Source organism: Seriola lalandi, unplaced genomic scaffold (assembly GCF_002814215.2).
Source record: "Seriola lalandi dorsalis isolate HSWRI2012SDOR001 ecotype SW California unplaced genomic scaffold, Sedor1 jcf7180002054478, whole genome shotgun sequence".
Lineage (NCBI taxonomy): Eukaryota > Metazoa > Chordata > Actinopteri > Carangiformes > Carangidae > Seriola > Seriola lalandi.
In genome coordinates, this window is record NW_019525031.1 from 463,214 (window position 1) to 478,276 (window position 15,063).

General features: G+C 39.5%; 1 protein-coding gene across 3 annotated transcripts in view; it reads right to left on the reverse strand.

Annotated features, from left to right (window-relative positions):
• Positions 1 to 15,063, reverse strand: part of tspan4a (tetraspanin 4a) — a 127,948-nt gene that overhangs the window by 22,077 nt on the left and 90,808 nt on the right. For all 3 annotated transcript variants that reach the window (XM_023412411.2, XM_023412409.2, XM_023412410.2), the window contains one exon: positions 13,468 to 13,542. In XM_023412411.2, coding sequence (XP_023268179.1) covers positions 13,468 to 13,542 — 75 coding nt within the window. The remainder of the gene's footprint in view (positions 1 to 13,467; positions 13,543 to 15,063) is intronic.

Below are 15,063 nucleotides of genomic sequence, written 5' to 3' on the forward strand. Positions count from 1 at the left end.
AAACCCCCCCCCCCCCCCGCTGCATGTTTCTATTTTTATTTAGTTCATTTTCTAAAAAAGACTTTAGATTTGAACATCGCTCTGAAATAATAAAAAGTAGTGAATTGCAGATGTACTGTGTGTGCAATATTATCATTAAGTGGGTCTCAATAGAAGTTATTGTTATTTAAAAGTGAAATATGTAATTTTCTGCCACTAGAGGTTTCTCAATCAAAACACTAACAACAGATGGAGTTTGGCGATGCTGTGGAGTAGTGTGATGAAGTAGTTGTTGTCTTCCTGGTTTGGATAGCTTGTGTCAGGTCTCCTCCGCTCCAAAATAAACAGACCAGTTGATTAAATGTTGTAAAAACACTGAATGAAGAAGTTCAACGTTAAAAATCAGTTTCTTCAGCGCAGTACTGCCACATGACTCATAGGAGATATGACGCGAAACCAACCTTTACCATGATTAAACTTAATTCTCTAGGCTTGAAAATTGATGGAAACATTTTACCAACACAACTCAGCAAAATATATAACATAGGTCTGGTCGTTTTTGAAATTTTAATGTGGAAATATTACTTATTACAGGGATTCTTTTTATTTTTTAAATCTACTTCATTACTTCATTGTGTGTCCAATCTTCTGGAACAAAACCTGTGCCCTTGCCTGTATATATTATGTTTTGTTGACACATGAATTATTTAAACATCAAATATTAATGCACTAAATAATTAAACTGTAATCTGCGGGCTGTTAACGAAGTGATTGGGGTTCAGGTTCTCCCTGTGTCTGGCTGATGTAATGTTTTAATGTCTATTCAGATGTGTTTGTAGGAGTGCTCCGGTTTGATCCCACCTGCAGATCTTCACTCTGCTGTATATTACCTCATAAAGATCGAGAACTTTGACTGATTGCAATTTAAATAACTTTATAATTACAGTCTTTTGCTCAACATTAACTGCAGCACAGCAACTCCTCATCCCCTTGTCACATATATTCCAAGGCTCTACAAACAAATGTCTTGTCTGTTTACTCATCGTCTTAATTTGTCTCCCATATTAACATTGCCCTGATGTGGGTGTATTTTAGTGATGTAATTAGCCAAGGGTGTTTATCTAATTGCATTTTTTCCAGTCTACATGAAATGAGAATTTCTCAGGCTTGAAATGCATTCAGACAGGGGTGCTGCATTGTGATATCTTGACAAGCTAAAATGTTTTGACGGCTGATGCTGGAACAGTAATGATGTGTAAAAAGTGGAGCTATCGCGCTTGAAATGGGATTTCAGTGGGGGTGGGGGGGTCCTCACGTGTCGGTTGTAGATGTATGATGCTTGTCATTTGCTTTACTGGCTGCACTTCACCTGCATTTGAAGAAGTCTGTTCACAAGCGGATGTTTTTTCAGTTTTCCTCTCGTCACCAAATTGTTTTTACAATTTTCCACGTTAAGTCTTAACAAAAGTGGAACAGGGCCAAGAACAGGAGACAGTGATGTGAGCGGGAGACTGACGTCAGAAACAGACCCCGGCTCTCAGGAGAAATGATGCATGTCAACAGAATTTACCCTGAGACATTTCCTCTCTGGGTTTTAGTTTCAAACACACTGACAGGATGAAACGAGATGATTCACGCAGCAGAAACAGACCTTTTGTGAGGGCAGGTCCTTGTTCAGATAAGTATGAAAGATCACTTCAGGTTAAATATTAAGTTAATACACTCTTTATTTGTATTGCTCTTTTGCCCCAGATACATCACACACAAACGAACAACAGCAGTAATTCTCTTTTTCCACCAAAATTAGCAGGTAAACCCTCTAATAAAAGCCGATTGACCCCTTTCCACTGCCAGTGGAGTCTGCCTTTCTGTTCGGACTGAGGACACATCACATGCACCTATAGAGCGCGCACACACACACACACACACAGTCGCAGTGGAACAACAGTGAGCTGCTAGCCGCCGTGCAAACTGATAAAACAGATCTGTCATGTCTCGTGCTCAGGTTGTCGGCCTCCATGTGAGTCGCTCCGGTGATTGTGTGTTTTTGAAACTTATTTGGAGGCTGCCGCTTCCCTCTTTCATCCTGTAGCGCAGAGTAGTTGCATTTCTGTTTTTCTTGTAAAGCACTTTGTAACTAACAGAAGCCTGATGTTGGGGTTTTTTGACCAGTGGAAAAGGAGCTTAAAATAACATGAAACTTATTGGCAACCCCCCTCCCCCTCCCCATCCCATCCCATTACCCAATGTCCTCCATATAATCTTTGCAGGACACAAGGAACCACAATTTAGCAACAAATAGATATGATGATCACAGCAACTCCCTGATTCTGTCTGCCATCATCTGCCAAGTGGAAATTAGAGGCAGCTCCAGCCCCGCGCTCCCTCGCAGCTGACAGCTCCAAAACCAATTATATGTTAATCCACTGAGCTTTTTGTTACTGTATGTGTTAAGTTTCCATCATAAAGCCAGCATCTTTTTGGCAGCGGTGATGCCCGTTAGGAGAATACCTTTCTTCAAACATGTTAATTTTAATGAGGAGTTATCATGTAAGAGTAGCACAGTGGGAGAGCATGGCACAGTTGCATCCAGTAGCTCCATCAGACAGAGGAGCACAAACTTCGCCCTGAAAAAAAGCCTCACATCTTTGCATTCCCATTACTGCTCATGTGAGAACCTGTAAGTCCACCTGAGCACTATCCAAACCAATTTAATTTAATTTGATATATAAAGCACCTCTAAAAACAACACTGTTGACCAAAGTGCTGTACAATAACAATAAAATACAAAAAAGACTTGTGTAAAAACAACAACAGTTAACCAATAAAAAGGCAACATCTCAGAGCGTCAGAAGCCGAGGAGAAGAGGTGTGTTTTAGGAAGAGATTTACAGACAGGAAGGGAAGAGGCCTAACATCTAAAGGCAACTCGTCCCAGAGTTTGGGATCAGCAGCTGCAAATGCCAGATCCCCTCTGAGTTTCAACCTGGTTTTCAGGGCGACTAAGAACAGCTGATCAGCAGACCTGAGAGATCGTGAGGGTACATTAGGTCGAAGCAGGTCAGAGAGATAGGATGGAGCAAGACCATTCAGGGATTTATAGGTGAACAGAAGAATTTTGAAATTGATTCTGAGGCTCACAGGGAGCCAATGGAGGGAGGCTAGATATATCTGAAATGAACCTGCTGATGATCTTTGTCTTTAGAAGCAATGACAGTCTCATCCCAGTCAAGTGCATCCTCTCCAGTGCAGTGCTTAAATCCATATGTATCATGGAGAGAGCTTTGTAGGAAGTAATCTGGAAGAGTGAATATAAAACCTCTATATATACTGTATATATATGCGTCATAAGTTGTTTACAACACACTTGTTGTAGCTGTGAGCAGACATAGTGTTTTCAACAGTCACCTGTAACTGAGGTACAAACAGTTCATGAATAATTTAAAACACAACAGAGAGGAAGAAGAGAATCCATACTCTCTGTGTGAGGCTTTGTGCTAAATGCTAACATGCCCACAGTAACAATGCGACATACTGATGTTTATCAAGTGTGATGTTTACAGCTGAGCCTGGTGGGAATGTCATCAGCTTTGCAGGTATGTGGTCATAAACCAAAGTGCTGAACAAATAAAAAATGTGACCTGTTGATGGCACCAGAGGAAAAGTTAAAATTCATAGCAGTCTAGTATCAAGTAGTTACTGAGACATTTCACTCAAAACCTCAAATGTCAGCCTCATGTTGGTGATAGAGAAAACGTCAGGGCATCAAAATGTGTAGGAAACATCCTCTGGAGAGCGTGAGTGACAGAACAACATTTCAAGGGAATCCATCAGATAGTTCTCAGCAAGTGAGGAAGTATTAAAATAAGTTTTATAAGGACAATTAAATATGTATTATCTGTTTATTCACCAGTTACCCAGATGATTTACAGGAGTTATAGCTGTTGACAAGCACAGTAATCAACAGTTTAAAAAGCCCTTATCTCTACTTACAACTACATCATGCAGTTTTATAGTGTGTCTTCTAGACCATTAATTAACTGTTAATTAACTATACACTGATAATAAATGTTAAGTAAAGGGGGTTAAAACGAAGTGTTACTGATTTTTAATAGCAGCATTTTAACGTTTTAGAGATGATAACATCAGACTGAGACTCATGGCCACTACACCTGCTGTTGTGGATGTTGTAAAAGCCGTGATTCATTTTAACTACCCCGTTACCCTTGAGGTTAGTGGATGAGGTCTTTTGGGATCCAGTCTGACCATAGCTCTTCACGACTTCATTTTTACAGCGGCATTACCTCACCTTGACACGTCCCAAAGCACACAAGCAGATAGGAAATCACCCCCACGCTGCCCCATGACAGGAACCTCATTCACCCGCCGACCGCTGAGCAGCAGAGGAAATGCCTCATGCCGCATTGACCTAAAAACCACCATCATGTAGAGGTGAGGGCTCTACACCCCTCCTCTCTCATACACACACACACACACACACACACACACACACACACACACACACACACACACACACACACAGCTACACTGTTGGGACACTCTGGAAATGATTCGCTCTTTATGGTCATTTGTTGAGCTTTTTTTGTGTCACAGTGAGTGTGAGCAGTAAAAGAGGGTTATTCAGTCTCCGAGCAGATTTGAGACGACATGAGTGATATACACAGTTTCATGTCAGAGAAGTGATGAGGAAATACCAGGGTGAAGACCAAGTTTTTTTTTTTTTTTTTGAGTACTGACGTGTTACTCTGAAGAATTTCTTTATTTTACAGGTTCTGTATTTTCCACAACATTTAATTCCTCATACTTTTCCAAATGATGCAGTTTTCAGCTGTAAATTACAAGGATATTTGCAAGAAAGAAACTGAAGAATATGGTGCTAAATATAAGTGCATGTGAGTTTTTAAGAAGAAAATTGGAAACTGTCGTAGGAGAGTGAAAGAATAGTTAATAAACCGACATCAATGTCCATCTGGTATAATTTGTAGATCACTTTGTTCTACAGGTCTGGTCTGTGGGAATTAGGTAGAAAAATGTTTAAGTATAACTGCTGGGGGCGTGGACAGGCTGTGTTTTAATTGATGATCCTCGTTTGAAAAACAAACCCCAACCTAAACGATATGGAATAAAACATTACTGGCTTAAAATGTGACCAAGCATTCGATGCCAACTAGGTCTCGACTCAAATCCCACTTGCACCAACAACTGAAAGAAAAAACCTCTTAGGGATGAAATGTTCTGGTAAACAAATTGTTGTGTAGCAGTGTAATTTGGAGAATGGTGCAGAAGCACATTCAGACTCGGTGTCATTTGAAAGTCTTTGATACTCCTGCCAATATAACACCTGAGTATTAGTACCAATCGCAAAATGATATCATACTTTAAAGAATACAAAGTCCATTTAGCACTAAAAACAAACAAGCAAACAAAAATAAATAAACAAGTAACTAAATAACAAAATTGTGGATTTGACATAGGTGAAATAAACTTCATATTTAATTTAGTTTAACTGTAAAAAAATAAATAAATTACTAATTAAAAAAACAAGAACTTTGCCTCAGTGGATTCAGTCTAATTATAAACTTAGGAGGAAAAAAATGATTAATTAGAGATTTAAACTGTTCAGTTGATCTAATGCATCTGGGACCACCAAGTGACCAGGATAGACCCACCTGCAACACAGGTAAACTGAACAACCAATGGCATTAATGTGCATTTCTTGATCCAGTTAGTTGTTCAGCCATATGTAATGTTCTCATATTGGATCAGGATGATTATCCAAATATCTATTAGATTCATATCATATTATTATATATTTAGTTGTGCGTTACATTATTTATTTCGTTTACCAGAAACATAAAGCTAAAATTCAAAGTTCACTTTGACTTGAACTTTGCAGCTGAATAAACGATGAGTCCAGGTTCTGGTTATTTAGTAGCTGCTCTGGAGCTTTCGGTCTCATCATATGATTTTTCTGGACACTTTAAGGAATTTATTCAAATGTTCAGTTGCTGCCTGAGAATCTGTGGTGACAAGCTTCTTTCCACACTTGCCATTTTCTAGCATTCAACAAAAAATAAGAAATCTATCTTAGAGACTCTGGTTTCTCCACATGAAATACCCAGAATAGATTATAATACAATACAACCAAAAGACGTGTTGCCTTTTTATATGAAGGTCACAGCTCTCGGCTATAAACTCTCATTCCTGTGGCCTTTTCTCTCTTTGCTCCCTCTGAAGGTAAAATCCACCTTTCACTCCTGTTTTCTGACAGTTGTCAAAAGTCGTTCCTGTGAATGCAGGAAACCACTAACTTTAGCAGGAGTAGATGAGTCGAGCTGGGGGTGGGGGGGGGGTGGAGTCAGTACAACAAAAAGGTGATTGACAGCTCCTCGTCAGAAAATAACTGCGCCCAACATCACAGACTGATGACACATAGCAGTTTAAGAGTATCTGAGGGCAGAGTTTTTTCTTTAATTTTAACCCATCAATGTCAAGATGAAACCTTTCGCTACAGGGCCTTTGTTGCAATCCCCGTTTGAACTCAGAGATCCCAGCAGATGTAGGAGTCTGCGGTGTATCACTGTCGGTGTGGAGCCCGTATTGGATTTGAATTTTAAATCAAAGATTGTTCATAGTTCATAGATTTATCTGTTTGATTGATGTCTCTTCAGCTGCTCGCACGGCACAGGGTGAAGCGAATACGTCTGAGCACCCACCAGCAAATACTGATATTTGGTTTCATTCTAAAACTAATACGCAAGATACGATTCATATATCTGTTGCAATGTAAATGATTCTAACGTGAGACACCGTCTACATCAGTGTGCATAAACACACTGCTACTCAGCTATTGATCTGGGTTTGGGTCATTTATGTAACAGACTCCAACTCTTATCAATAAAGTTGCATAACAGCTTTATATGTACCTCAGGGGTAAGTTATCAAGATGCTCTATAGCAAGTATTGCCAGTAATTTCTATTACTTTTATTGACCCACTCAAGTGTCAGCATTTTCGATTGGTTGGTTTCCATCCAGTGTTCACGCCATTACTTTTCTTTGAGACCTTTTAAAATCCCTGCAGGGTGTTTGAAGAGTAAAGAATCAGTCTACTGCCTTAAGTACGATTACGACTGCAAATATATCTACTATTAACAACACTATCATAACTATTATATATTATATATCCCTGCTGCACTCAGTTTCTCAATCAGTAAGTATTTAGATCCTTCAATATAAGTAGCAAAGCCACATTATAAATACTCCAGTACAATCTGTATTCAAGGAGAGTAAAATTACAAACCCTCATTAGAAAAATGCTCTGTATTAATATTAATGGAAAAAAAAAAAGATGTGAGAAAGAAAGCCTGAGCGTTATTCCATAATAGAGGAACTGTAGAGCTACAACCAACTCTTATTTTAGTTATTAATACATCTGCTAATTATTTTCTCTAATAAAATTATTAAAAAAACAAATATAGAAAACCATGAAAACTAGGAAATATTCACTTTTTGAGAAGCTGGCTTCAGTGACTTTTGGCCTTTTTGCTTAAAAACCAACTTAAACTTTAATGAATTATCAGAATTGTCTGCAGATTAATTTTCTCCTAATCGATTGATCAATCAATCATTTCAGCTGCGGAGCTCTGGTTGGTTTTCAGTTGCCTGAGGAAATAGTTAAAGCGCCATGAACAGCGTGGACACTGACTGCACTTCTTCCGCTATATCAACAACAGCACCTACTGCATGGGAATACATGGAGGCAGTGTATTGGTTTTCCTCGGGGCCGAGTGGGCGTGAACAAACTGAGATTTACTGACACTTCCTGTTAATTTCCTTACACCTGTTCAGAGAGAGAGAAGTCACACCTTTGAACACTAAAGGAGTCGTTCTTTTTCTACTGTATTCATGTGAAGTTTTTATCAAGAATCGATCCCGCTGAGGATTTATGGCTGTACACAGAAATACTGTAGCCGATACTCTGCAACGTACACCTTTGTCATTCTACATTACTACACAGAGCTGCTCTGCAGAGGTCTAATTAGAATAAGTGTGTGTGTGTGTGTGTGTGTGTGTGTGTGTGTGTGTGTGTGTGTGTGTGGGGTCCATCCAGGCCTTTGCTGTTGCTGCTACAGCTGCACTTGTAGCATGTCATGAGCAAGCTAGCTGTGGTGTCAGTTGAGGACAGCTTTGAGCTGCCACATTAATAACTTCTGGAGGTGTGTTTAGACTGAACACCGTGCAGCTTTAAAAAAAAAATAGAAAGAAAGAAAAAGTTCAACTCGAATGAAAAATGTGAATCTGTGTGACTGCAGCGTGCAGAGAGGAGGAAGAGGAGGAGGATGGTGACAGGAGGAAAGAACAGAAGAGTAGGAGATCCTGGTAAGAGTTTAAGCTGTAGAAAATATAGATGGTGTCACACAGTAAATATGATCGTTTCCTACAGTGTTTTTCTTTAACCGAAGTTTGACTTGAGCTTCGTGTGTGTGTGTGTGTGTGTGTGTGTGTGTGTGTGTGTGTGTGTGTGTGTGTGTGTGTGTGTGTGTGTTGGGGCTGGTCGTCGTGTGGACGTGTTTACAGAGATGTTGGTAATTAGACGTCATTGTTTGTCCAGTGTTCCTCCTGCTTGTTGTTCGAGCGACTTATTAAGATGTTTTTATGCCGTTTTGTTTATGATGTGATCAGATGTGTGTTCTCTAAATATTATGACTATATTATTGGCTAAATTGACTTTTCAGCTTATTTCCCTCTTCATTAATTTTGTTGCAGTTATTTTTTGTCTCTTGATTGACTCATAACAAACTGTGGTCTCTAGCAGAGGGTAATGTTGGATATTGACTTCAAGGATGGAAGTATAGTATTTGAATTGCACACACACAGATTCTGTGAAGTGCTGCTATATTGCAAATAAAGCAAATGAACTTTACTTTATTGTAAAAGCACAAAGACAAACATACATATTGTACTAACAAGCATATAATTAGCTACTTAACCACACTCGTTAGAGGCTCATTAGACTTTATAATTAACTGTAGAATAGCAGGAAGCCAATGCAGAGACCTCTGAACTAATCATGAGATCAGATTCTCTCTACAACTCCACTACTACTACTGCCACCAAGACTACTATTGATAACTACACAGATGATGCTTGTTATGATGTTTGTAAATTGTTTGTAGTCCACTAATCTTAAAATGAAATATGGCTGGTGGTCAGCTGTATTTGTGTTCGTATCGTCTGATGTTAAAGCCACTCAGACCTCGTATAAAACATCCATCCGTCGGTTTCCATTGAGTCGGACTGTGACACTTTCAGTCACACGGGTTCCACTGCAGTTAACCCCAACGACCTTTTCAACATCTTTACAGGAACCAACAAATCGAAACAAAACATTGACCGTTTGAGCTTCATGCAAGATATGTGAACTGTTTGAAGTATTTTCCACCTGCGCCTCAAAGCTTTTATCAAGTCTAAAGCAGGTGTAATAAAGCGCACCACTGAGCGTGACCGTCCCCAACACCTGGGATGGAGTTCATCAACATGCACCTACGGCTGCGCTCTGTTTAAGTTACAGTGTCTGGAAGGCTTTGCATACAGGAGGAAAGGCATCGGCTTGTGATTCCTATAATGCAGGGCTGCTTTCAGGGAGTTACCATGGTGATGGAGGAGGTGGGAAAGAAGCAGCAGGTCCTGATAATCAGAGATAAACTAGGGCTCCTAATACCGTGGGATTCTGTAGAAGATAAAATCAAAGCAATACTGAAAAGGATGTAGAGCCACAAAAACATGCATGTGTGTACGATGTCACAGCTACAGCATCTGGGTTGAAAGTGCATTTAATGAAATGTCGGTTTAATATCAGAACAGTTTCTGTATTTAATGTAAATTTTTCCAAATAATAAAAACCTCCATGTGTTTGTTTTGAAGAAAAGAGGTTTGAACTTTGAAGCACTACACTGTGTATTTAAATTACACAGTCAAGACACTGAAATGCTGTTTATCAAGTCTTTTGTGTTTAATGCACAGACATTATTTTGTCATTCAGCTGTGTTACTGCCACTCCTGCAGTTAAACAGAAATCATACTGAGCTGTGCGATACCACAATAGAGTTAAAGCAAGATAATAACCCTCAAATGTTTTATCATTATAAGCAGCTGAAGTATTATTATGTGGGAGAGAGCACAGTGCCATGATTCATGAGGTGAATGCATCATTAAAAGGATGTACAGAACACATTTTCATTATCATCAAAAAATGTGTCAAACATTAAACATTTCCTTTCATTTTTCTCTTAATTTCTTCATCACATGCATGAGAAATAATTTACCACGACGCGTTTCTTATGTTCAGCCACTGTTGTTTGTTTGCAGCAGCAGCAGCAAAGAAACAGAGTGTTTCATTAAGAGATGCTTTCAAGCTCAGAACATGATTGAAGACCGGGCAACATTTTTTGCAGAGACAATTTTTGTGTTGGTTGTACAGTATCGGGTTGTATTTATATTTCAAGCAGCTAAAAAATAGATGTCATTTTTATTTAATAGCACATGAAAAATCACAGGAAAGGAAACAGCTTGATGTGCAAAACATGTAATTTAAATATCACACTGAGGGTTTGCGTCTTATCCCGTTACCCATCATCCATGACAATGATTTTTTCCAAGACTCAACCGAGACGTTTGAGTTGGATAACAACAACCAGACCTTAACTATAGGTGTAGTAATTCAGAAGCACATCATGAGTAGTACCTGCTGGTTGTGTTGTGTCAGTCAATACAAATAATGTTGCTGAATATACTTCATGATGTTATACTGTATAAGTTTTGTTCCGTTCTCCAGCTGGGCACACTTTACCCAGCAGAATAGAACTGTGAGGCTTGTTGAGTCTCCCGCTGCTTAAAAAAATATCAGTGGCAGTTTGGTAATGGCCACCCGTTCTCTCAAGCGAGTGATTTCCCTCAGTGCGCCAGCTCTGCAGAATATCTGGACCGTCCCTAAATTTTTACTGTGTTCTGTCGCTAATCGCCTCCTGGGTAGACCAAACTGAATAATTCAGAGGCTGAATAATAGGGTGCACTGAACATCAGGGAACGGGGATACTAAGAGAAAGGTGAGGCGTGACAAAAGACAACATTCATTAAAAGCTAAACAGAGCAATGCTGATTGGCTGGAGGCCCAGAGGAACGTGCCAGTGTAGAAAAACTAATTTGGTTACAGACTATGAAGGAAATACAACACACATCAGGCAATTATGTAATCATGCCGGAATTACAATAACAACGAGATAAAAGCCAGAACAAAGTGTAGACAGGTCCAAGGTCTGTGGTCGCAAACATAATTCAAACAGAAAGAGGGGAAATATCAAAGTAGGTTGTTGTTTACCAAAATGTACAAAGGCACTCAGTCAGGGTCGGCCTTGGCCTAAGTCTTCAGGGATAATCTTCTCTGTCCCAATGCATGAATAATGTAACGCAAGTGGTTGAGAAATTGCCAATGATTTATGATGGAGCTCTACATTTTGAGTCCACTTCACCTGGTGGTGGTTATATTAGATGCCTGCAGACGGGCCCAGTATAGTGTGCACTGAATGAAACGACAGCATCTGCAGGTTTCTTGTCAGATTTGATTATTTCATGTCATTAGAAGACACTGGAGCAGAGTGATGGGGTGAATAAATGCCTAAAGTCCTGTCAGCATTCAACAGAAGGATGTTCCAGTAATGGTGCTGAACAATCGATAAATAAATTGACCGACTGAAAAATAAATTTATATAAAAATAATGACCAACTTTGCAGCCCAACTGTTTATTATTGGAGAGAGACTAGTTTGCTGTACCCTGTGATACGTTGAACATTCAGTGGGTAATTATATGTTTTTGTCATATTTGACTTTGTCATTTCATTTATATTCAGTTATATCGTCAGTAGTTTTATGGATCATGAGTATATTTGTTAAAGATACCTGATAATCTGACTGATTTATCCAGTTTATTCATAAACATGTAACACAAACCGTTGTTAACCTCCGTCCTCCGTGCCGTGACGCTGTCCGTGGTGCTGAAGTCACAGACGGATTTATACAAACTCCTCATCTGATATTAAATTGTCTCTAAAGCAAACATCAAGAGCCCTCAGGTCAATTTAAGAGACGTATTGTATCAAAGTTCAAAGCGACTTCGGTTTCCTGAAGAAGTGAAGTAGCTGTTCTTAGAGTTAAATGTTGCTTAGCGATCTTTGATCTCCATTGAAACGCGTTGGGATGTATACGGGTGCCGTAGCTGACATTTCAACTGTCGCTGCTTATAGTCCATAGTAGCAGTAGTTGTTTTCCAAGAAATCTATCAATTAATCTACAATTACAGTAATGGTAAATTGAATCCCTAAATGCTATACACCAAAATTGAAATGGTAATTGTATTGCTAACTGATAAGGGATCAGTCATGACATCATATTAAAGCAGTTGTTTGTTCAGCGCTGTTGTTGTTACTGTGTTTGCCGCGTTGCCTGTAATTTAATTTAACTGGTAATGTGATTAAAACACAACAGTATATGATGTGGACCTTTGATTCTATTGTTGTAGAAAGTTCAGGCTCTTTTGTTTGTTAAGAATCTAATTATAGTTTTCAGTGATGGTGTGGTCAGTGTTGTCCTCTGACTGTGGCAGCAGCAGCGCTACATTAGAAAATAACATACATATAATCTTCAAGGGCCTTAAGGCGTTTTTTAAGGCACTTTTAAACTTTTGAGACCTTTTGTAGCATCAACCCAGACTTACTTTGGGAATTGAATCCCCCCCTCCGCCAGGTAATCTCACTAATCTCACAGACTTCCACTAATACCCATTGTCAAGATTGTTATTGTTAGAATTGTTATTCTCTGTCTGATAGATGTTCATGGACATAACAGGAGTTTCACATGAGTCTTTAGGGTTTATAATATGCAGTTCCACACAATAATATGTCATATTTACATTATTTTTTTAAACAAAAAATCCAAATCCAGCCCTCAAACCTTTTAATTAAGATTAAGATGGATGGAATTCAGCATGCCCTTTCAATGCATTATTAAAACCCTAGTAGAAAATGTGAAGGGATTACAAATTCATATTAGGAGAGGGATAGCTCATCTGCTTCTTTTCTCTAGCCTGACTTGTTTATTTACAGGGGAAATCATTAAAAATAGATGAGCTCAGATAAATTGAGATTTATTAAGAAGGAGAGGAAATTATGACGGTGTATATTTTTCCGGCCATAGCCCAAAGACGTCTCCCCGAGAGTGTGCAAAAACATCAAAAGATGATTCTCAGGCAGTTTCATTAAACCAATGTTTATGTAGAATGTCAGATGGCATTTTCTTAAACAGCGAACTACACCGCACTTATGAACTTTGAAACAACCTCACTGCTGAGGCTCAACATGTCAGTCTCTAAAATCACAGGATATAACATGATGAGAGCAATCAAGCTGTCTTACCTCATCTTGGTAGATGAAGAAAAGCATGATGGACAGAATCTCCAGGAAGAAGATGAGCAGGAGGAGGATGAAGAACTGTGGAGACACAAGGGGAAGAGAGAGAGGGCATTGAAGTCATTTAACACACTGTTTGTGAATGTGGAGGAGAAAACCACGAGGGGGATAATAGGGTTCTGTCTGTTCAGTATAAGTCGAAGATTTGTGTGTGAGAGAGTGAGAGGAAAAAGTAAGAAAAGAAAGAAAGAAATGGCCACAAAGTGTCAAGGAGAGAGAGTTGGCGAAGTAAGAACGATCGAAGAACTGTGGAGCCATTCGACCTCGATATTTCTAGCTGACAGGTCAAGAGAGCAGAGAGGGAGGGGGAGGAGGGACAATCAGAGCAAGTAGGACAGACTAGGAAAGGTGATATACAGTTTTCCTCTATCCACTTTTGAATTTGTTAAAGGAGACACGTATTATTCCTCGCCAGTCCCCACCCACTCCTCCTCCTCCTCTATGGCGACCGGGATAAGCTGGCTGATGGGTGATACATCTTGTTCCTGTGGCCCCGTGTGAGTGCTTAAAACAGTTACGAGCTCATCCATCAACTACTCTGCTGGGACACGGCTCTGTCTCTCACATGGGAGTGACTGTCTGAACCGGGGAGGGCTGAAATATTTTTCAGACAATGTTACAACGTTGTAGACGGTCACTAAAAGATCTGGATGAAATGGCTTTAGATTATTAGCCATTAACTGTGCTGCATTTTGGAGAAAAAGGCTTATAAACTTCTTTTATCCCAGAGTCTACTGGCGTCATATCTCTAAGGATGGCGCTGGATTGGTCAGTCTGTCGGAGGTCGCATCTACTACTGTGATGATCCCAACTGCAGAAAGAAAACCAAGATGATTTTCACACAAGTTCTGTAATTAGAAATAACGTCTTTTTTCTTTTAGATAATTTCTAAGCAGATTTGTGGATGTGTATTCATTAAAATACAAGTTTCGTAATGAGGTGTGACAGAACGTATAAGACGAGACGGCAGAGCAGTACAAGTACAACTCCTCCAACCCGAACAAACATACAGGTTGTTTCTTCCTCTGATACGAGCCATAGGAGTGTCCCCTGAAATAGCCCCCCCTATGGCGGCAGGCGTACCGGACCCTGGTTGTCATGGTTACAGTATTAAACACGCGGACTGCACTGACCACCTAATGTTCATGGCTTGGTTAGGTTTAGGAAAAGATTGTTATTTGGGTTAAAATAAGTACTTTGTCAACATTAGACGAGCTTTGTTGTCATGGTTACAATAATAACAACGGACCGCCATGGACAATAGAAACAACATAAACTGCAAATTTCACATGGGAATCGAACACACCGCTCTCATGTGTCACATTCAACCATCCACCACCACCTCCTCCTCATTACTATGACCACTAGATGTTGCCTAGCAACAAAACCTAACTATGATGTCATAATAAGCTGCTGCACAGACGACCTGTGGGCGTAGGTTGAGGTTAGGTTTTTAACAGGACAGTCTTGTGTGTTAGCATGTTAACACAAACCTAAGAGAGTGAACAAGACAGTCAGTATATCTGTTAAACATCAGCTTGT